At 36.9% G+C, this 23,664-nt stretch overlaps 1 protein-coding gene across 1 annotated transcript in view; it reads right to left on the reverse strand.

Annotated features, from left to right (window-relative positions):
• The window catches only part of LOC100738056 (transmembrane protease serine 11G-like), a 40,037-nt gene extending 18,349 nt beyond the window's left edge, over positions 1-21,688 (reverse strand). The window contains 3 exon segments of the mRNA XM_003482405.3: positions 609-727; positions 1,329-1,450; positions 21,536-21,688. Coding sequence (XP_003482453.3) covers positions 609-727; positions 1,329-1,450; positions 21,536-21,546 — 252 coding nt within the window. The 5' untranslated portion in view covers positions 21,547-21,688.

Raw genomic sequence — 23,664 nt, forward strand, 5'->3', positions numbered from 1 at the left:
TGCAATTATCCTTTGTCTAATGTATTTTTTCAGTATGCACGAAATAATGTTGGTTAATTAGAGTTGCCAGGATTATCAGATAAAAATACAGATAAATTTTAATTTCAGATAAACAGTGAATGATTTTTAAGTATAAGCAGGTTTCAGATATTGCATGAGGTATATTTTTAAGAGGACCTGATGGTGAACTGGGCATTCTGTATTTTTAGGTGCAATTTGTTCTGTTCTTTGGTGTGTGCATTTTTTATTTTATTTATTTATTTATTTATTTATTTATTTTGTCTTTTTGCCTTTTCTATGGCCGCTTCCCACAGCATATGGAGGTTCCCAGGCTAGGGGTCTAATCGGAGCTGTAGCCACTGGCCTATGCCAGAGCCACAGCAATGCCAGATCCGAGCTGCGTCTGTGACCTACACCACAGCTCACAGCATCACTGGATCCTTAACCCACTGAGCAAAGCCAGGGATTGAACCTGCAACCTCATGGTTCCTAGTCAGATTCGTTAACCACTGAGCCACAATGGGAACTCTTGGTGTGTGCAACTTTAAACTCTTTCTTTGCAGTAGTTTTGTCAGGGTAGGAATGACGTCATCAGAGCTCAGGCTTACCTCATTACTGATTTTTTGTTTCAGGTCTGTTGTAAGTTTTGAGTCTTCCACTGAAAAATCAAGATTATATTCAATACTGGGGATCTGAAAGGAGGTTTGGTAGTAGTGAAACTTCTTATCTGGAAAAGAGAATAAAAATGGAGGGTTTATCTTTAGTTCATTTGAGTTGTATCAGAAGAGATGATGTGAAAAAAACTCCAATAACTGATGAACTGCTAAGAATTAAACCCTTGACAACTGGGGCCAAGACCTACTTCTGTCCTGTTTTTAATCATAGTCACATGGTTGTCAGTTATAGCCTGACAGTTATCACCTGTTGGTGATAATTCATAAACTTAGCTGTTAAATAATAGTAATAGAATGTATTATGTTTCCAAACATGGACTTCCAAGTTAGAATTGCTAGTAAAATAATTTTTTATTTTAAACCATATAATAATATAACATGAATCTATTGCATTATTTGAGATAATATGTGAACTAAGTCAAATTTTAAGTGCTAGAAGTAATTTTTATACCTAAATGATTATCGTTTCCTAGTGTAGGCAAATTTATGAAAATAAGCATTGAATTATACTATATCTATACACATTTATGCAAATTATTATTACAATAAAAATTCCACTTTAAAATGTTATGAAAGTTTTTATAAGATATTAAGGTTTTGAAATAAATTGACTAGATCTTCAAATTTTCAAAATAATACGAGATAGATTCTTACCAAATGCCAAAAGATAAACAGGAACACCGATGATTATTGCTAGAACCAACACACCCACTGCAATAATAAGGATTATCATCCATGGTTTCAGTGAACTTGTTCTTCTACCCAGTGTTGGTGGCCTTTTGAGAAAGAGTTGTAGATTAAAAACAAGCAGGAGTTCCCTGGTCTCTTAGCAGCTTAAGGACCCGATGTTGTCACTGCTATGGTGCAGGTTTGTTCCCTGGCCTAGGAACTTCTATATGCTGCAGGTGTGGCTAAAAAATAAACAAACAGAATTTAAACACTAGAATCTCAATTTCACATAGTTTTGGTATACAATGGTTTTTTTTTTCCTGAGATTTATGCTTAGCCATTATTGCATTTAGTAACATTTAGGTATGTTTTTCTATAAAAATTAGAAAAAAATTGTCAAAAATTTGATTTACATCTGACTTTATGTTTTGATTTTAAAAAGTCAGCTCCTGGTCCATTAGAGTCGATGTTCTGAAATACTTCTGTCTTTTAAATGCACATGTGTTTGAAATGACAATATTCTTCAAAGGTCAAGGGCATTCAGGACTCCCCTCTCAGTCCAGCATGGACAGGCAGAGACTCAGAGGGGTTTCTAAAACCTCACTGTTGGATATTGGAGGAACTGAAACCAGAGCTTTGGGGCTCTGTTTACACCTCTGAAACCCATAATCCCCATTTATAAAACAGGTAATCTGTAATGCATATGAAGAGCATCTAAAATAGGACAGGTTCTGTTTGCACGAAATGTCCACAATAGGCAAATCCATAGAGACAGAACAGATTAATTCTTATCAGGGGATTTGAGGAAGGGGATGGGGAGTAAGTGCTTAATGTGACAAGAAATACTAGCATGAGACAGCGGGGATGGTATGGCAGGGCTCAAAAAGCAAAGTCATCATTTTTGTGATGTTCTCCTTATTTAGTGTACTTAATACTCCTGAATTGTAAATTTTAAAGTGGTTAAAATGGTAAATTTTATGGTATGTGTATTTTACCTTGATAAAGAAAATGTCATTTGTAAAAAAATAAAATAGGACAGGTTGAAGAAAATAGAAGAAATCTTTATAGATTTCATATGCTTCCTTATGGAAGCAATAACATGCCAACCAAGAGGGGTAGTTCATATAATGAACAAATAAATAGTGAGAGCTCAGGACTTTGGACCCAGGAACTCCATAGTGTGAGAACCACTGGTGGAATATAGTGAATATCATTTCATAAGGTTATAAAATTTCAAACCCATGATTTTTATAGATGATACTGGACGGGATAACGCCCTAATTATTTGAGTACATAAAAAATAAATTTAAATAAAAATATTATGACAGTAATGGTATCCATAGCATGCAAATGTAGCAAAAAGCATGAAAGTGATACGCAAATGACTGATTTTGGGAAAACTTTATGGAAGCAAGGAAGTGTGACAAAGCTCTGTCCCCATCCTAGTGTCAGAGCTGACAGTCTAAGGACCAAATCTGAACAATTACAGAGTTGAGACCAATGTGGATTTCCCAGGGGAGATCTAATCCACAGGAGAACTGAATGGGAATATGCTTCTGAAAGTTAAAGATACCAGCTGGTAGCTGGTGGTGGTAAAGTGGAAAATAGACTCTACTTAAAAAATTAAAGATAACAACTGCGGTATGACTTTCAATATCAGTGATCTGCCTTGTATCTGGGCAAAGGAGCCAGAGGAAATTTCCCCACCCCAGAACCATCAACCTGAGCCTGATAAGGACCTCAGGTAGTGCTGATTCTGAGTTCTGCTATGTTTCCTGAAGGGTCTAAGTTAGTCTGGCCTGCTACTTTTTGATTGGTGGCAATACAAGAGTATTACAATCTACAAACATCTAAAGTATCTTTTAAAGAGCTGGGAACCTGCTGGGGCACAGGCCTGGGCTGGTGAACATATTCTTCACCTTTATTAGTGGAAGATTGTTGACAATCATGAACTCAGTAGTTGAAATTTACTGAATTTCTTCTGTGTGGCAAACAATTCCTTCTCAAGATTTGGAAATGAGTATGACATATTCTCCTATCTTCAAGAATGTGTAATCTAGAAACATAGTAACTAATATAATACAGTGATAAATGTCATAATGGAATTATGCCCAATATGCTCTGGGGGATGAGTGAGTAAAAAAGGTTTTGCCTTAGAGAACTTGTCCTTTGAACAGAGCCATGAAGGCTGAGGAAGAGGGATGAACAGGCGGAGGAAACAGCATAAACTAAGACAAGGAGACAGAAGAATAGGACAAGAATTTCTCAAGAACATACTTGAGAAAGTAGAGTTTATGAATGAGAATAGAAGTGAAATTAGCTAATGAGAGTAATTAGTTAACTCAGAAAACATTTATTGAGCATTACTATGTACAAAACACAGGGGAACAGAAAGGAAAATTCAATTAATGAGGAGGAGCACAGTGTACACAAATTGCTACCAGTTTGCAAAGAATTTCTAAAAAAAATTTCAGAGGACTAATTTCTCTTTGGAGAAAATAATGGCTGAAAAATAATACTTTTTTAAAACTTGAAAATGCTGGACCCATTTTCCCACTGTCTTCCTCTCTGCATCAGATACAGAAAACCTTTCATAAAGAGAGAGATTGTTTTTCAACAAAATCCTCATCTTTTTTTAAATTTAATGACTTTTATTTTTTTCTGTTACAGCTGGTTTACAGTGTTCTACCAGTTTTCTACCGTACCCAGTCACACATACACTCTTTTTTCTCACATTATCATGCTCCATCATAAGTGACTAGATATAGTTCCCAGTGCTATACAGCAGGATCTCATTGCTTATCCATTCCAAAGGCAATAGTTTGCATCTATTAACCCCAAATTCCCAGTCCATCCCACTTTCCTCTTCCTTGGCAACCACAAGTCTGTGCTCCAAGTCCATGATTTTCTTTTCTGTGGAAAGGTTCATTTGTGCCATATATTAGATTCCAGATATAAGTGATATCATATGGTATTTGTCTTTCTCTTTCTGAACTTATTTCACTTAGTATGAGAGTCTCTAGTTCCATCCATGTTGCTGCAAATGGCATTATTTTGTTCTTTTTTTTACAGCTGAGTAGTATCCATTGTGTACATAGACCACATCTTCTTAATCCATTCATCTGTCCTTGGACATTTAGGTTGTTTCCATGTCTTGGTTATTGTGAATAGTGCTGCAGTGAACATAACAGGTACATGTGTCTTTTTCAAGGACAGTTTTGTCCAGATATAAGCCCAAGAGTGGGATTGCTGGGTCATATGGTAGTTCTATATATAGTTTTCTAAGGTACTTCCATACTGTTCTCCATAGTGGCTGTACCAACTTACATTCCCACCAACAGTGCAGGAGGGTTCCCTTTTCTCCACATCCCCTCCAGCACTTGTTATTTGTGGACTTATTAAAGATGGCCATTCTGACTGGTGTGAGGTGGTACCTCATAGTAGTTTTGATTTGCATTTCTCTAATAATCAGGGATGTTGAACATTGTTTCAAATGTTTGTTGGCCATCTGTATATCTTCTTTGGAGAGCTGTCTATTCAGGTCTTTTGCCCATTTTTCCATTGGGTTGTTGCCTTTTTTGTTGTTGAGTTGTGCAAGTAGTTTATATATTTTAGAGATTAACCCCTCGTCAGTTGCATCGTTTGAAACTATTTTCTCCCATTCTGTAAGTTGTCTTTTTGTTTTCTTTTTGGTTTCCTTTGCTGTGCAAAAGCTTGTCAATTTGATTAGGTCCCATTGGTTTATTTTGCTTTTATTTCTGTTGCCTTGGGAGACTGACAAAATTCTCATCTTAAAAAGGATATGGTTTCCTTTTGAACTGTTCTACTTCTAACTCCAGAAACATCTGTGATTGAATTTTATGTATGGGTCACAAGTGAAAAATTTTTCAAGTTCATTTCCTTAACCATGCATATATGTCCTAAATAATCCATGCAATTATTCCTAGGTACTTTTAGAAAATAAAAATCATTTCTCACTAATTTCTTTTAGTACTAACCTGATTTTAACTTAAACATTGACTTATTTAATGGCTCATTCAGTGGTTTTTTCATATTGGTAGAACTTGCACCTCCTGGGTGACTTGGTAAATACTTGCTACTAAATAAAATAACAGGTCATAGGTAATGTGCAATCCTAAGCTATTGGCAACACAAAAATTATTTTTAGCAAAGGGTTTGGCTAGAAATAAATAGCTCTAAACATAGCATCAGGAGAAAAGGGATTTGGCATTTATCTGGAATGAAGATACAATTACAAATTTTGTACTTAAAAATTGCAGAAGGACAAAAATTGCTTACCCTATTTCCTTCTTGGCTTTTCCCTCACATGATCCCTTCTGATTGAAAGAATTTGGTCAGACTATCCCAATAAGTTGACCAAACAGGTTCACTGTAGTCTAGGAAAATTCAGTCTTAGCATTCCAGCCTTTGGCATCCAAAGAAAAAAAATATGTGACGTCACCTTTGAGATATTCATGCCAAAGTGAAGAAGAACAGTGACAAAACTACCCAGGGAACAGGTCAGTCTAGAAAACCTTTCACAAAGAGTCAAAGCATTTTTGAAAAGTGTCATCCTTTTTATCCCTCCCTTTCATTTAAATTCCAAGTGGCTAATTATCTAGACTGTCTTACCAGGAGGTATGGAACCAAACCTCAGCAGAATGGGAAGAACTCTTTTTGCTCTTTTCAATGTGAGCCATTTTCTTTTAACATTGTATCTTTCACCAAGGTACCCCTTCAAGTTTTTTGTCTTTAGATAGCTCTCTGAGCATCCATTATGTTTCCTGGAACTTACTTAGATGCTTTATTTAACCACAGTGTTGTCACTCAATCATTCAAAGATGAGGAATAAAGTGATTTTTTTTCTGGCACAGCAATGACCACATGATTTGAAGGCCCCATGGTCTCTGAAAGAGGTTGCCTAGTGTAGTGGCTGATAGTGTGGGTTCTCTAGCCAGCCTGCCTAGTTCTTATCCTGCCTCTCCACTGCAGCACCTTGGTCAGTTCTTCAGCTTCTTTGCATCTCAGGTTCCTTATCAGTAAAATATACCTACTTTGTGGGATTGATTGAAAAGATTAAATGAGTTAATATATGGAAATGCACTTAGAGCAGTAACTAAAATGTGGAAATGGCTTAGGTGTTTTGATTACTTTATTATCCTTATCATCAAAAGTAGTTGAGAAAAGATGGCAAGCAGTTTGTACTTAGATGGAGTGGAGTGAGTTGGTGGAAAGTGTAGGCTGGATGGTGGATGTGCTGTTCATGAAAGGAAAGAGGTGAAAACTGGCATCCAGGACCTTGGAATCTGAGTGGCAACACTGGGCACAAAATATACAGAGATAGGTGTTCACTTGTGCTGCAGCAGATGGAGGAAGGATCCAGTGTTGTCACTGTACTGGCTTGGATCGCTGCTGTGGTGCAGCTTTAATTCCTGGCCTGGGTACTTCCATGTGCTATGAGTGTGGCAAAAAATAAATTATATATATGTGCACACACACATATATTTATAAATAAATGTATACACACACACTCAGGGAAGCAGCTTGGGAGGCTAGCAAACCCTCCTCATCTCCTTATAGAAAAAAAAATCCAGGCTTGGAGGAAGGGAGGCATCAGAGCTTTCACGAGTAATCCTAGGGTTCAGGAACAGGCCTTAGGTGGTGAGCACATTTTGGAGCATCCTTAGGGAAAGAATTACTGGACAAAAATACTGGTTATGGGAAAATTTAAGGCAAGACAAAATGGGTGAATCGTCTGGTTTGGGTTTTAAATCATTACCTAAGAGAGAATAATTCTGGAAGAAAATTGTTGTTATGCAGGTATCAGAAGGTAGTGATGTTATTATTCATAATAATAGTGGCTTAGCAATGATGATGCTTATCATTTTAATGGTACCTCTAGATATGATGGGACTTTCATTAAATCTGTAACGTGGGTAGAAATGTTAAAAGTTCTGCAAAAGATTAAATGAAGATTTGTGCTTCCTTTCATCTTTCGTATTCTGACAAGCTGTGTGTCTTGTTTCCACAACCCCACATAATGCACATGAGAAATATAAAATGTTTCATAAATGAAAAGTTGATGGGGGGTCATAATTAAAATATAATTAAAATAACCAGTGTTTTATTTGATAAGAGTTCAAAAGGAGATAAACACATCAGAGAATGCTACCCTTCAGAGCTCATGCAAATTTTCATGGTGAAATTTCATGAGAAATAGTTTCTTGAAGGGAAATCTAGAATACTCAGGTAATTAAAACCCAGTGAGCACCAAAAAGAATGCATGTGCCATTGACCTAGGCTGTTGAAGATGATGGGCCTTCAACATCATGTTGAAGATGTGTAGGACTTCCCACCCATTTTGGCTTCATTTTTTTTGGTATAATTTCCTGCTTTCTTACTGATGTTTTCAATTAAGCATTGTTTATCTTTAATCGTATCTCTTCTCGCTGCTATTTATCAACACATTTTGACCTCTATAAAGACATAGGGATTCTTCAAACATTGAAACATGCACAATTGTGTTAGCTACAAATATTTTCTAATGAACAAGTCCTGCCAGCCCTGTATCTGATCATTGGGAAGTAGTTTTATTGAAAAAAAATTTTTTTAATGCAACGAGAAAATTAACTAAAGCCATTCCTGAGTCAGAAGGAGTCATGTGATATTGCTGGGGAGGATAATGATAGGTAGGTACTAACAGCTTCAGTGAACAAAAGCTCCCAGGAGCTTTTGCATTTAATTGAAACACACTTTGAACTTCCAGACGTTTTTGGCATCTTCCCTCCTGTCTTCCTTCCTTTTCTCTTTCATTCTTTTATTTCTTTAATAGCTTTGTTGAGATATAATTCACATACCCTACAGTTCACCCAGCATGCAATTCACTTGTTTTCAGTATTTTCACAGAGTTGTGCAACCATCATCAGAATCAATTTTCAAACATTTCATCATCCCAATCAGAAACTCCATACCCATTAATAGTCATTCTCTGTTTTCTCCTTAACTCCCTTAACTCTAGACAATTACTAATCTACTTTCTGTCTCTATGAAGTGGTTTATTCTGGACATTTCACATAAATAAAATCATATATTATATGGTATTTTGTACCTCTCTTCTTTCACTTAACATAATATTTTCAAAATTCATCCATGAGATAGCATGTATCACCTCCATACTGTTTCCCGTACTGGAAGGTAAGACTTCGTTTCTTTTTATTACCAAATAATACTCCATTTCATGGATATACTATAATTTATTTATGTTTTCAGGAGCTGATGGGCATTTGGATTGTTTCTACTTTTCGACTATTATAAATAGTGCCCCATTAATATTAATGTTCAAGTTTTGTATTGACATGTGTTCTCATTTTTTTGCTTGTCCATCAAAGAGTGGAATTTGTGGGTCGTATGATACTCTGTGTTTAAAATTTGGAGGAACTTCTAAACTTTTCCAAAGCATTTATACCATTTTACATTCCAGCCAACAATTTTAAAATGTTATAATTTCTTGATATCTTCACTAATCTTTTTCTTTGTCATCCCATAGTGTTTTTTTCCTCACTTTTTCTTCCTTCTCCTTATTTCTTCTGCCTCATTCTTTTTATATCACTCCTTTCCACCTGAATCTGTTCATTTCTTATTCCCTGTACTTCCTTTTACTTTTAAATCACATTAAAACAACCAAATATATGTATTAATAAGATTATTCACAATTTTCTAGATTACCCACTCTCTGAACCTTGAAGTCACGGACATCTTCTCCATAATTTCTTCTCATCAGTTTACCTCTGAATTGTCTTTTCTATTTGCCCCCTTTTATTTCCTTAATGCTGTCCTACCTCAGGCACTCAGTGTGTTGCATCTGGACAAGCACAGTAGCCATGAATAGATCTCTTTATCTTCAGATAAGTTCTCCTCCAATACATTCTACAACGTTGCAGCCAGAATTATTTTCTAAATATACAGTTCTGGTAATGTAATCATCTAGTGCAAAAACTCTCAGGTTTTTATCATTACATAGACTATAAACTCTTTAGATTAATATTCTTTCATTCAATCAATCAGTCAAGAAATATTTATTGAGATCCAATTATAGGTTAATAACTGATTCTGTTGCTGGAAAAACATTGGTGAACAAGACAGGTAAGTTCCCTACTTTCATGGAGCTCTCAGGCTAGTGGAGGGAGACTGAAAATAAACAAGCCAAAGAATAAGTTTCAACTCAGGAAAGTGTGAACTGGGGTTTGGCACTTGCCATTTGCCTCTACATGAACCACTGCACCTACCCACCTGCAGCTCTCCCTGAGCAGAGTTCAGGGTGGAGACCCGGAGTGAGGCACTCTCTGCTCTGGGAAAACTGGAAGAACAGGTCTTCAGACAGTTAGATATTTTTAGGGGAAGATTTTGTGAGCCCAATTCTTGCATCTCCTCATATCTAGAAAAACACTAAAATCCTTCATGGTGACTGACATCTGTGACTAGTAGTGACCTTCAGGAGACCAGCAGGAGACTTGTAAAATGTGCACCTGGCTGCATGGACTTCCCCCCTCCCCTTTATCACTTATATCTTGATATTCCCCCTTTCCTCTTTGGGGCTTTACTTCAGAGCTGTCTGAAACACTTCCTCCTGGGCTGTAGTTAGTGGACAGAACAAAAGATGTCACTGTCATCTGCGAGAACAGCCACTCCCAAGGGTGGGCTGGTGAGCCCTGAGGAACCTGAGGAAAGAAACAAAGACTGGCCTACAGCGGAGGTGCAGCTCAAAGGAGTGATTCCTGGAAGCCCAGACCTTTACAGTTTCCTGTAGAAACTGGTTTTCTGAAAATCTTTTTCTGTAAATATGGATTTCTGTAAATCTTGTTCTGTTACCTCCCATTGTTGCAAAAATTCCTATATATCCTAGCTTTCCCCTCACCTCCTCAGAGTGGTTTCTCAACTTTCAGGTTGTGCAGTTTCTTTAAGTCAACAAAAGAAAACACATTAATGAACAGAGAGTGACTGGAGGCCAGGGGGTGAAGGTACTTAATTGGGCAGCAGGGAGCCTTCCTTGAAGAGATGCCATTTGAGCTGAGAGGTGAATAGTGAGGAAACATCTAGAAGAACTTGGGAAAGAGCAGCCAGGTGGTGGCAGGTTCCTACAGCTGGAACAGGAGTGAGTTTATTGAGTTCCTGAAAGAAATGAGGCCGTGTGGTGCGTTACGGTGGGTCCAAAGCAAAACCGAGAGGTTTTAGCCAGAGAGACAAGCAAGGACCAAATCACATGGTCCCTGAAGACTGTAGCAAGGTGTTTTTATTTCTAAGGATTGTAGGAACCCACTGAACCATTTTAAATATGGGAGGGGTGTCACATAATTTATTTTTTAAAGGAAGGGTCTTCCATTTGCTATGTCTAACTTCCTTTTGAGCTCTTACTACATAGCTCATACTACATTCCCTTCACGTGTGCTATTCTCTTTCTGACAGCCACCCACCCTGCTTTGCTCACAACATCCTCTCTGCCTAAAATGTCCTCTCTTCCCCTGTATTCCTAACCTTCTTTTCCCCAGGGGCTGGCATTACCATTTCTGGAAACCATTCAGTATGCTCCACTAATGCCTTCTTTAAGGTCCAGTTCCTTTTCACAGCTGTCCCACCCCAGTTAGCAACTATCTTGAACTTTCCTATATCACTTTTTTGCTTTTTTGTTGTATTGATCATGTTCTGTTTTATGTTCTGGCTATTTGTCCAATGACCTTGTGCTCTTCTACTTCAGCTACCCACTCCTGTCATTACCAAGAGCTTCAATTTCCCCGCAATGCCAGTTTTAATCATCTAACTCTTCAGCTGCCACAACTCATCCTTCCAGCTTGCTGCCTTAGTATCCTGCCTTCAGTCCCACTGGGACTTATAATACAATGACCTGACCATCTGTTCACTGTCTCCCATCACCCTCACGTTGACATTGGTCTCTTGCCTACTGTAAATCCTATAGTCCCTCATTATCCTCATTCTCTGGTGTACACCCTCAGTCCTGCAACCCTCTCTTACTCTTATCATAATCACCTATCAAAACTCCAACCAACCTGGGTTAAATACACCGTTTTACCTTCTTTGCATTTACACGAATGTAGCTGGAAAAAATATTCAACTGTGCTCATGAATCTCATTTTAAATGCAAGACCAGGAGTTCCCGTCATGGCTCAGTGCTTAATGAACCTGAGTAGCATCCATGAGGACGTGAGTTCAATCCCTGACCTCGCTTAGTGGATTAAGGATCTTGCGTTGCTGTGAGCTGTGGTGTATGTCGCAGACATGGCTCAGATCCCACATTGCTGTGGCTGTGGCATAGGCCAGCAGCAACAGCTCCGATTCAACCCCTAGCCTGGGAACCTCCATGTGCCACCAGTGAGGCCCTAAGAGACAAAAAGACAAAACAAAAAAACCCTTTAAATCCAAGACCACTAGCAGTTCACTTGGATCCCAGTTTTTCCTGGTCGCCATACTAATTTAGTTACTCTTTCTTTCTCCTAGTATGAAAAAATATCTCCTCCTTCATCCTAATCCTCAGCTGATGGCCTTAATTTCATTTCACTGAGATAATAGAAATCAGAAGAGAACATCCGCAAGCTCCTCCTAACCCATCTGACATCCCTGCAGTGGCTTTTTTTATGTCTTATTTCTCTGCCCCTGTTCTCTGTCTTTCTTCTTGTTATGCCAGTAAGGTTTGATACAGTGTTTAGCCCAAAGTGGACGATGAATTCTGGTTAATTTGTTGAACTGGCAATGCTGTGTTTTCTATAGAGACAATGAAATTTAAGATAAGAAATGTTGGGTACAGAGTGAAAAGGTTGGGTTCTAGGCTTATCTTGCAATTTTTCAAAATCATTTTGAGAAGAGGAAATCAGGAATTAAGACAATTATCTAGATAATTAAGAGGAACATGTCTCACATTCTCTTAATTGCTCAGAATGGTTTTCTCACTATCCCATTCACCTATATAATCTGGTTGTATGTGATCATCACATGATAAGAATGTTTTCTCTAGATTGCTCTTATTTCATGGGCAGGAAAGAAGCTGATAGCTGTTTATTTGGTTTCATCTTAATGCATGAATTGTGCACTATTATTGGTCAGGCTCTTAAAAAGATGTTTGAAGATGAAGACAAAGTCAAGATACACTATGCATTTTTATATGCTATACACCTTCTTCTAGCAATCCTGCTTATCTTATAGTCTTAAATAGAAAATAAGCAATATTTCTCTCACATTATTTTTTTATATAGCTTTTTTATTACTCAATTACATTTATAGTTGTACAATGATCATCACAACCAAAATTTTGGTCACAGCAGCCTCACCAGCTCTCTGAAGAGAGGTGGCATGTTTGGTGGAAAGGGCCTGGTTTTTTTCAGACAGAATGCATTTGCACTCTCTAGTCATGTGATCTTACTTCATTTATTAGATCCTGAGTTTATTAATCTATAAAATGCAGATGATCCCTGCAGAGATATTGTGAGAATGTCATTTGATGTTAGCTGTTGTTATCAGACATGATCAAAGAAATGGCTGTGACTGGTTGGCCCTGATGAACAAAGTAGATGGTTTGAAAGTATAAACACTGCTCTGACCAAGGCAGTGCATAGAAGTTACACTCTAGAAAATTCCCGTCTACATAATAACCAAGGGATCCTTGTCCAATTCTTTTGCTCCCAGTTTCCTATTGCTCACCATCACTTTTCAATGGCAAAATACCTTCCAGAGGGGGACTATTTTATTACAGTTAAATATAAATGGCATTTGTATAGATCTGATAAGCTATCTTAATTCTTGAGAGTTCTTTCTGTGTTTGGTAGATTTGCACAATGTAGTCAGAGCCTCCTATAGGTAGTTCTAGACAGAGTCTTAGAGCCCCTGAAAAGGGAGGGAGTGGTCCTTTACTCAAAGTTGCCCTACCTTGGAGTTCCCGTCGTGGCGCAGTGGTTAACGAATCCGACTAGGAACCATGAGGTTGCGGGTTTGGTCCCTGCCCTTGCTCAGTGGGTTAACGATCCGGCGTTGCCGTGAGCTGTGGTGTAGGTCGCAGACGCGGCTCGGATCCCGCGTTGCTGTGGCTCTGGGGTAGGCCGGTGGCTACAGCTCCGATTGGACCCCTAGCCCGGGAATCTCCATATGCTGCGGGAGCGGCCCAAGACCAAGAAATAGCAAAAAAAAAAAAAAGTTGCCCTACCTTATTCCAAACAGGTTTGGGAGAACAAAGGGTGAGGTCTAAATGTGTAAGGGTGAATTACAAGTCATCCTGACAGTAATACTAATGTTGATGATAGTATTTTTCATTGATAGAGCACTTTAAAATTTTTAAGGAATCTGAGCATACCTTGTAACTTGATCCACTCAACATCTATGTGGGGTTCACATGGTAAATATTATGCCCATTTTTAAATTGAAGCTAAAGCGATTTGTCCAAGAACATAAAAGTACTAATCAGTTGAATTTACCTAAGTTCCCTGTCTTCTATCTACGAACATTTTCCTCTGTAGAACACAGGTTCTAATGCAAAATTATTGGTATGCAATGACCAATGGGGCATGCGAGAAAAAAATAGAAGCTTGAGAAGAGGGAGATAGATTGTGCTGAGCAGAATTGCACTAAGAGAAGATTTATTTTCAGCTGAGATCCCAGGATCTAGAAGAGCCCCAAGCTCCTAAGTGTAGTACTTGGCAGCCATTAGGAGCTTCTAGTACGTTGGAGTAACCATGGCAACAAAGCCTCACAGTGGAGCTATCAGCAGACCATGTGGAAGAGGTACACCTGGGTCACACAGCGTACATCTCAAGATGGATGGTGGGGTCACTGCCTGGCTAGGCACCCCAAAATGATATGGAAGCCAGACAGTGATTCCTGTTGAAGACACCGAAAATCCTTTTGCTTATAAGTGGAACACAATACACCATTCTGTCAGCTCTGCTCCTAGAAACCTGGCTAGGAATCAAAGCCAAAGTATAAAGCCCTAGAAAATCACCTGGTCATTTGTTCCACAGGGCCTCTGGTACAAGATCATGATCAAATCTCACTTTAATACACCAAACTTCTCAAAGCCACCTCCATTGGGTCTGTTACATTTGTATCTTTTGCTTTCATACTGTTTATCTCAAATATCAGGACAGACATAAAAATAGGTCTCTAGTCTGATCTAATGACACATAGTTGCTAACTGGAGGAATTTTGATTGAAAGTCAGGTGTAATGACCCCAGACTTTTCCCCATGATTTTTCATTCTGTTTCTGTGCCTTTCCCTTGCTGTTTGCTCTAAACTTCTATTTATTTTGTAATGGGAGCATTTCAGTAATCTGGATTTTAGTTTATTAGTTTTTCATAAAATAGAGAATTTTTAGAGAAGATGTGGGTATTTTGCCAGAGAGTTGGTATTCAGCTTGAATTGCAGGAATTATAGAAGATTTCACTTGTATAAACGTGAGAGAATTAGTAAATTCAGGTAGTTACTGTCAAAGCAATATTTAATTGTTGTAATTATAAAAATGATAGGAACAAAAGTGAAACTTAAAAATCAAATTATATGTAGAATTTTTCCTGCCTTGTTTGTGATATATTTTTATGACTGCTAGAACATGTAAATATCCTCTATAATAAACCTATGAAACGACCATTTGTTTTAAAAAGAAGGCCTTATAATTTGCATTTTTCTTGAGGATATCAACCTGGTCAAAAACAAAACAAAAAGAATAGAACACCTATGACTTGAATTAAAGAGGCATTCTGCATTGCTAGTCTAATAAATCCCAAAATTGCTCTCTTCTATTCCCCTGCTTACAAGAAATGTACTTATCTCTAAGATAAGTACAAGTGCTCTGTTTGAAGTATTGATTTTTGGTCCTACTTGAAATTAACTTTCTTTCTTTGAGTTCCTAAATTTTTTTCCAGATTTAAGTGTCATCGCAGTTTTTGCCATAAGCCTCTAAATTGATTTCCTTAAAATTTAAAAATGGACTCATTTTTTAATGTATCCAATCCCTATGCAACGATAGCCACCGAATTTGAGTTTGATATAGTAGCTTCATTTTCTCTAATACACATTGAAATAAATCCTACCTAAGTCACCTCATTCATCACCAACAATATGAGTACTAATCTTTTAGGTAATGCGGCTGAAGTACATTGATGATATCTGTGCTTAGCATTTATTAAATTTCAAATTGTATTATATTTGTTACTACTTACAATTGTCTCTCTCTTCCCCTTATCAAAGTTCATGTTTCCTTTATCCCACACCCATGTGCTCAGTTACAAGTCTCATCCTTTGTGTTCATTGTGTACCTTTTTGTGTTATTGTTGAAATGAAATCTCACTGAGTTCTCTTGCTGTTATTTAGATTCTTGGTTGGCATAAGAAATACTTTCAGTATTCACTCACTATGAGCCCTATGTATGACCTGAAATGGTTCATTTACAAAACCTGAGAATTGAGATTGCATTTTAACTCAGAAATATTTCAATACCTAGGAAATTTGGAAGTCATTTCCTCTTAGATGACTAATTAACTGCCAAAAAAAAAGAACATAGCCTGCCCGTAAATTCGTGAAGCAAGATTAGTTGTGGATGGATTAGGCAATAGTAATTTCAGGCTACAAACTACTCTTTTATAAGTCTATAAAATAAAATAATTATTGTACATTACTTATTCCTACAGGGGAAATTTAAGTATTGTATTATATCAACAGTATTCAGAAAGCAAAAAACTATTCTGTCCTACTTAAATACCACATGAGAAGGAAAACTCTCCTTTTAACTGCCTTAATTGTACAAATTATGTATATTTTTACTGTTTTACATTACTTATAAATTTCTTGGAGCTAAGAGATTAGAAAAATTAATTCTGTGTGATCTTGGCTTATTTTCACTCTTTGATATGGTATTTAGGAATGAAATCTCCAATTCCTAAAAATGACATAAGAAGGAAAAAATTACCAAGAGAAAAAATAAATAATTTGACTAATTAGAAAAGGGAGGGAAAAAACTAATGATAGCATCAAATCTATGTATCAGCATTTCATTAAATAAAAGTGAAATGACAGTTTGAAGTTATATGTTACAAATATGAAAAGAAGTAGGTTAATTTATCAACAGGAAGAAAATTCCATTAAATATGAATTTCTTTCAATCTAGCAATTTTACTTTACCATTTAAAAGTGCCGGGTACTGTGATAGAATTCATCATTTTATTTTCAGCACCTGGAGTATGGTAGATCTTCAAGAATATTTTTAAATTGAAATAATAGGAAGAGAGCAAAACTCAGAGATGAATTCTAAAGAAGGCTAACATTTAAGATACAGGAAAAGAGTGAAGAAGCCTAAAAACCACAGAGGAAAATACAAAGGAAATAAAAGGAGGAAAGTAAATGAACTAATGATAACAAAGGATAAAAGATGTTCACGGAGAGACTGATCTACAGTGTCAAATGATTTGAGGAAATCAAATATGATAAAAATTTAGAAGACTCATAAGCAATAGTGAATCACAGTGACCAAAATAGGAACAGAGAAGTGGAGTTATAAACCAAATGTCAGGAGTTTGAGGAATAATTGGAAGTGAAGAGACGATACTATGGATGTCAACAATTTTCTACACGAGTTGGATTATGGGTGGGAAGAGAGAGAGAGAGAGCAGTCATCACGTATATGGGGTTGATGGAAGACTTTTTCCTTGTGACTGGGAAAGCTTTGGTTATACTTACAGTGGTGTAAACAAGCCAGTATAGATCTTGAGGTTGGGAGGAGAATATTTGAAAGATGAATTCCAAACTATCAAGTTTACACATATGAAATCGACATTTTTTTAGGCAAAATTGGTCATATATTAACATTTTCATGTGGGTCAACCTCATAGGTTGAAGAACTTGGGCAAATGATAGGCATCCTCTTGAGAGTGTGAATGGCAATAGGTTTGCTGGTTTGATGTTAGGAAGTTGAAGGAATCCTCATCTCATTGATCATCACATTACTTCTTTGAGGTAGTAGAAGCATGAGAGGACAGGTGGTGAGAACTGGAAGTTTGAGGAGCCTGGAGAAGTTGAAAATAGTCATTGTGGAAAATGGGAGTATAGAGTAAGCGAATATAGTAGAAATAGTGGGTAGAGTTGAGGGCTCAGATGAACTGGTACCTTCTGCACATTCGTAGCATTCCTTAGTCTCTCTGGGCAAAGGTGAATCATTGTTCAAATAGTTATATTCTGTCTAGAATTTACCCAGGAATGAATGAATATGGGACACATGAATTTAGTGGAGTTTAAGATATCACTGGCGTTCCCTTCATGTCACAGTGGAAATGAATCTGACTAGTATCCATGAGGATGTGGGATCGATCCCTGGCCTCAGTGAGTTGGAGATTGGCATTGCCGTGAGCTGTGGTATAGGTGGTAGACATGGCTCAGATCCCGCATTGCTATGGCTGTGGCTTCAGTCAGCAGCTGAAAAATTTGTTGAAATGATGAACCTAAGGCTTACAAGAAAAACAAAGATTGTGTTTGTGTGTGTGTTGTGTGTTTGGTGGAGGTGGAGTGTCAATTGAAAGATGTGAAGAATTTACAGGTTTGGGGAGCCATTAGATAATAATTTAAAAAAACCCCGATGTGTTATACACTAGGGGTAACTAAGCCTGTAAGGAGGAAGGGTAGGATAGTGATGATGAGAGAGTTATGATTCAGAGAGAGTAATTCCAAGTCATGACAAAGTCTACGGTGTTGTCATGAGATTAATGTTTGAAGAAAAGATTATAGAGGTGAAACAATTAAGGAAACAAATGACTAGGATGTTGGAGATCAACCACATGGGCACTGAGAGTACACAGGGTAAATAAATGTAGGACTTGGGGTAGATAATGAGATAGGGAAGCACGGGTCAGTCTTTAATAAATAAAAGGCATTGTCGAGAACCCATAGGACAATGATGAGGTGGGAAAGGAGCAGAGCTTTAAAAGAACAAAGCAGTTTCGAGGGTGTGAATGATCTGAGGTGGCATTAAGGAGCAAGGAGACTAAATATCAAATAATAAACTATTACTTGAGAGGGCTGTAAAAAGGCTGTGTCCTGAGGATAGAATTATTTTTCAATTTTCAGGCATATAGGCAATATTCAGTGGAAAAAAATTTAGGAAGTAGAGTCATTGATGAATCATGGGATGGCACTTGAGAAATTATGAAAGGGCAGAAGATAATTTAGCCTAAGGAAATAATTTTGAATGTATGTAAAAATTAGGCAGAAAGATGTTCATTATTATTGTGTTATTTATAATATGTGTGTCATTTTTATCAAGATTGAACAACTTTTAAAATGAGGATTAAATAAGATAATCTGTTTTTCCTGTAAAAACACTTAATACATAAAACAGATATGTTTGTATCATGTTTTATTTTTAAAAATATATATGATAAAAAATTTAAAAAACCAAATGTGTATATGTGTAATGTGGGTATATGTTCTGGTGAAGCTTAAAGCGCATTTTTAAACTTCGAATTCTGCCACTTCAGAGATACTAAATTACTCTTCTTCACTTTGGGGGCCATCTGTCATCTCATTATTTTGGTGTCTAGTTCCAGTCCTACACTGACAGTGCTGACCTCCTAGAGCCTAAGGCGCTATTATAGAAGCCCAGGGAAGCCTCTTATTCAAATGACAGTTTTGGCTGCAAATTAAAATCATTAGACCCTGTTTTCTACATTGACATGTTTTCACTTGACAGAGTCTCTTTTTGGCTATTACTATAAAACCCAAACTTGATTTTAACAATCTATGTGGGAAATAAGTTAAAATCCACAGACAAGTGTTACTCCAGGCAAAGGGACCCTAAGTGGTTGCCAGAGGTGGGAGTGGAGGATGGTAGTGAAGAGGGTCAAAAAGTACAAACTTCTAGTTACGGAGTAAACAAGTCATGGGCATGTCACATACAGCATTATGATTATAGTTAATAATACCATATTATGTATTTGAAAATTGCTAAGAATTTTTTCATCACAAGAACAAATCTTTGTAACTGTATGATGACAAATGTTAATGAGACATTGTGGTGATCATTTCTCAAAATACACAAATATCAAATCATTATATTGTACACCTGAAACTATAATGGTATGTGTCAATTATAAATTTTTTTTGTTACTATTATTTTTTGTCTTTTGTCATTTTTAGGGCTGCACCTGCGGCATATGGAGGTTCCCAGGCTCGGGGTCGAATTGGAGCTGTAGCTGCTGGCCTATGCCACAGCCATGGCAACACCAGATCCGAGCCATGTCTGCGACCTACACCACAGCTCACAGAAACAGTAGATCCTTAACCAACTGGGCGAGGCAAGGGATCGAACCTGTGCCTTCATGGATGCTAGTCAGATTCCTTTCCACTGAGCCATGACAGTAACTCTTATTTGGAGAAAAGCCTCTAAGACTTAGTTACACAGGGGCATGGATTGTCAATGGAAAGAGTAGAGATAGGTTTTCAACAACACCTTTTTCACTCATTCCTGTGAGCCCCAAAGCAAGGAAAGCCAAGGGCAATATGGCAAAAATCTGTAAAGCAGTCATTCTGATTTATAAGGGTAGGGAGTGGGACCATTGAATTTTTACAGATTTTGGACCTGGAGGGGAAATGTTTAAAAATCTTGAAAATGGAAAATAGTAGGAATGGAGAGGTCTAAATGGTTTCTTCATCTCTTGGCCAGATGTAGGTTTTATGCTTTTCCCAGTTTTTACTTTAGTTTTTTTTTTCCTGTCTCTCTCCCTTTAGGTCACTTTCATTTTTCTCCTTATCATTTTGCTAGATTTCTTTTGCTTTTAACCAGCTATAACATTTAACTAGAATTTGATTTACATAAATAAGCCTTAAAAGAAACTGAATTAAAACTGGTTGTTTGTTTATTTATCACTCTGCTTTTAATGCCTAAAATGGTGATTGGAACATAGCAGTTCTTGAGTAAATATATGACTATTAAAGATATTGGGGAGGAAAAATAATTGGATTAATTGAATTATCTTTATTGCTATGGAATCACTATTTCCCCTGCAGATTAGAGATGCTTTGAAATAGTAAAAATAAAAATAATGTTAATAGTAATCATTATCCTGTGTATCTTACTGTCTGTTTGAAAAGAAAATCCTAATGTGTGTCTCTTCTAGAAATAAGATCAATTAAGTGTGAAAAGTTGTTTTTAGCTTTTTTTTTTTTTTTTTTAAAAAAAACAACTTAGATTTAATTTGTGGCTGTAAGCTGAGCAGAGAGAAAGGGGACATTTTAAATGCTTGTCAAGAATTTGTTAGGGGGATCGTGGTCTAGAAATCCATGTGTGTTTAACTGAGTTTTATATACAATATCCTTTTATTACTAATGAAGAGTGCCACTCTTGTTAAAAGTCATTAGAAGAGATATTTGTAATTCCCTTATTACCTTGAGCAATTTATACTCATTGACATCATATTTGTATATGAAGAATTAATGTTCAAAATGTAGAAAAATGCAGAATAGTGGAGGAAGTTGGGGGCTAAAAAAACATTTAAGATTTATTTTCTATGGAATTCCTCCCCAATCTATTAAAAAATGAAAATCTTAGACTTATTATTTGCTTACTTTTTATAGCCTTATGTAAAAATTACTCCTATGTTGCTCTTTAATTTTTTTATTTTAAAAGGTAAAGAATTTCTCAAAGGACATTAAAATTCTTATTTTTTAATTTTGTAAGTTTTAATTATATTTATCGATTTAAGAATGAGGGTTAAAATACATTCTTCCTATACAGCTTATATATTTCTCCTATTGTCAGTATATCAATTAAATGCATAATTGAGAAAGATCACAAACAGCATTACATATTCTAAACTCTGGGTTGAGGGTGAGAAAACACCTTCTTACTTTCTCCATTCTTCCACGCCTACAAACTTAGTTTTACCTCAGGCTCTCTGTTTCTCCTCCCTCTTTCCGTGATTAGGTCATTTTCACATTAAATTTCCAATTAAAATCCAACATGCCAAACTTTTCAAATCTTAAATTGAAAAATTATTCACATGATTAACTGAAATAAAGAGTATTAACATTGCTATGCTATGTAATTATTTTCTCCAATAGTAAACTATTAAATTCACAATTCAGAATAATTTCCTGAATTAGAAACCACAAATCTGAAACAAATCTTTCAAACATGGAATAAAATTAAACTTACTGATACATCATCCACTGTTGAGAATGCAAACTGTTCCACCTCTGCTGCTTTGTGACTTCTCGTCAAATGAGTAGCATCGTGGGCATTCTTTCAGACTTGTAAGCTGACTAAAGGAAGAATATTTAAAGATTTAAAATAAACTAGTCCGACAAGTTGGGATGGGTAAACGTTAACCAATAGTATGGTTTGAGGTGAAGAATCACTTGATAATCTTGGTTGCAGGAAGTGAGAATTTCCTGGTTCTAGCTAATTAAATGAGAAACAATGTCATGTCCAAAACCTAAGCAACACCCTTGAATGCTTGGAGCAGTTTTATGTTTGTCTTTCAAGAGATGACACTCTTTGTTCTGAGTCAGTACAGTCTGGTCTTCAGGCCCTGCCTTTATCGCTTTCAGAGGAAGGTGTGAAACAAGATCAGAGATTTTCGTAAAAGGTTTGATAGCCCTCGAGTTGTTTTTCTTAGTGCAGTGGCACATGTGCTCATTCTGGTTGGTTGGACTAGGGTTGCATTTGTGTCTGCTTAAAGGGGAATCTAGCTTTAAGGAGGGGAAGTGAAAATATATTTGTGTCAACTGCCATTTTCAAGGGCATTGCCAACTCTCCTTGTGCCTTTCTTTTTAGCTACAGCCGTATCTATCTACTTTGTGTAATTTGAGCTTTCTTTTTTAAAATTTTTTCATTAAAGAAGTTGATTTACCATGCTCCTTCAATTTCAGCTATAAAGCAAAGTGACCCAGTCAATCACATATATATATGGGTGTGTGTGTGTGTGTGTGTGTGTGTACGACGTTTTTATGGTCTTTTTAGGGCTGAACCTGCGGCATTTGTAAGTTCCCAGGCTAGGGGTTGAATCAGGGCTGTATCTGTAGGCCACAGCCACAGCCACAGCAAGCCAGATCTGAGCTGCATCTGCTACCTACACCACAGCCGTAGCTATGCCAGATCCTTAACCCACTGAGCAAGGCCAGAGATTGAACTAGCATCCTCATGAATACTAGTCAGATTCTTAACCTGCTAAACCACAAAGGGAACTAACTTTGAGCTTTCTTTTCTGTTAATCCAGTCCTTTTCCCCCCTTATGTCTTTGCCTACATACCCAAAATATTGTTTCCCTTCTTTGCAGTAGAGTTCTCTATTCAAAACCCACCTCACTGTGGGATTCAAGTCATTTAGTTAGAATCTGACTAGACTCTGAAAGCCTATGCTCTAAGATAACTCTTCCTGATGTTTTCTTCCAATTTTCCTATTGTCTGAATAGCCCTTGACTCATGTGTTCCCTTCAAGCAGGCATCTCGTTTTAGTTTTTCTTATTTTCAAAATATTTCTCCTGTTGGGTAGTGAAAGGTTTGAGGCCTGAGGCCAAAAACTGCGAAGTCTTTGAATGAATACACTTATCAGCACCTCTGCATACACTTTGGCATTCAGTATTTACTAAATCTTTCTTTTAGCTAATTTGACAATCAACATTTAAGTTCATATTGTAATTTCCATTTTGTTTTGAAAAGAAGACTTTGGCAAAACAGGTATGTATAATTACAATTCATAAATGAACATATGAAAAAAATGTTCAAATTGGCTAGTAAAAATCCTATACCTTTGTCAATTTTCTATTAATATGTATATCTGCAAACTTAACCTCTTAAAATGAGAGCCATTTATTATCTATTTTTATTTTGTTGGTCAGAAGTCCAGGTGAGCTCAACTTTATTCTCTGCTTACCATTTAAAGGCTAAAAGCAAGGTGTGGCTCCCTTGAGTTTCGGCCTGCAGGCTCACTCACCAGCTCACTCAGGCTATTGGTAGAATTAGGTTGGCTGCAGAGGGTGAAGGTCCCTGTTTCTTCATCAGCCTGGGCTGCCCTCACTTTCCAGAGGCTCCCTGCCAGCCGCATAGCATCTTTTCATACTTGGAATCTCCTTGATTGTTCGCTGCCCAGAAGAGAGAATTACCTGCTTCTAAGAAATTCTACTTCTAAAGGAGCAGACTTAGACCTGCCTGGAAAAATCTTTTTTGATTAACTCAAAGTCAAGTGGTTAGTAACCTTAATCATATCTACAAAATTCCTTTTGCCACTATAATGTAAGATAAGCATGGGTATGATAACTCATTGTATTCACAATAAAATTAGGG

The sequence above is a fragment of the Sus scrofa genome, chromosome 8 (assembly GCF_000003025.6).
Source record: "Sus scrofa isolate TJ Tabasco breed Duroc chromosome 8, Sscrofa11.1, whole genome shotgun sequence".
Taxonomy (NCBI): Eukaryota; Metazoa; Chordata; class Mammalia; order Artiodactyla; family Suidae; genus Sus; species Sus scrofa.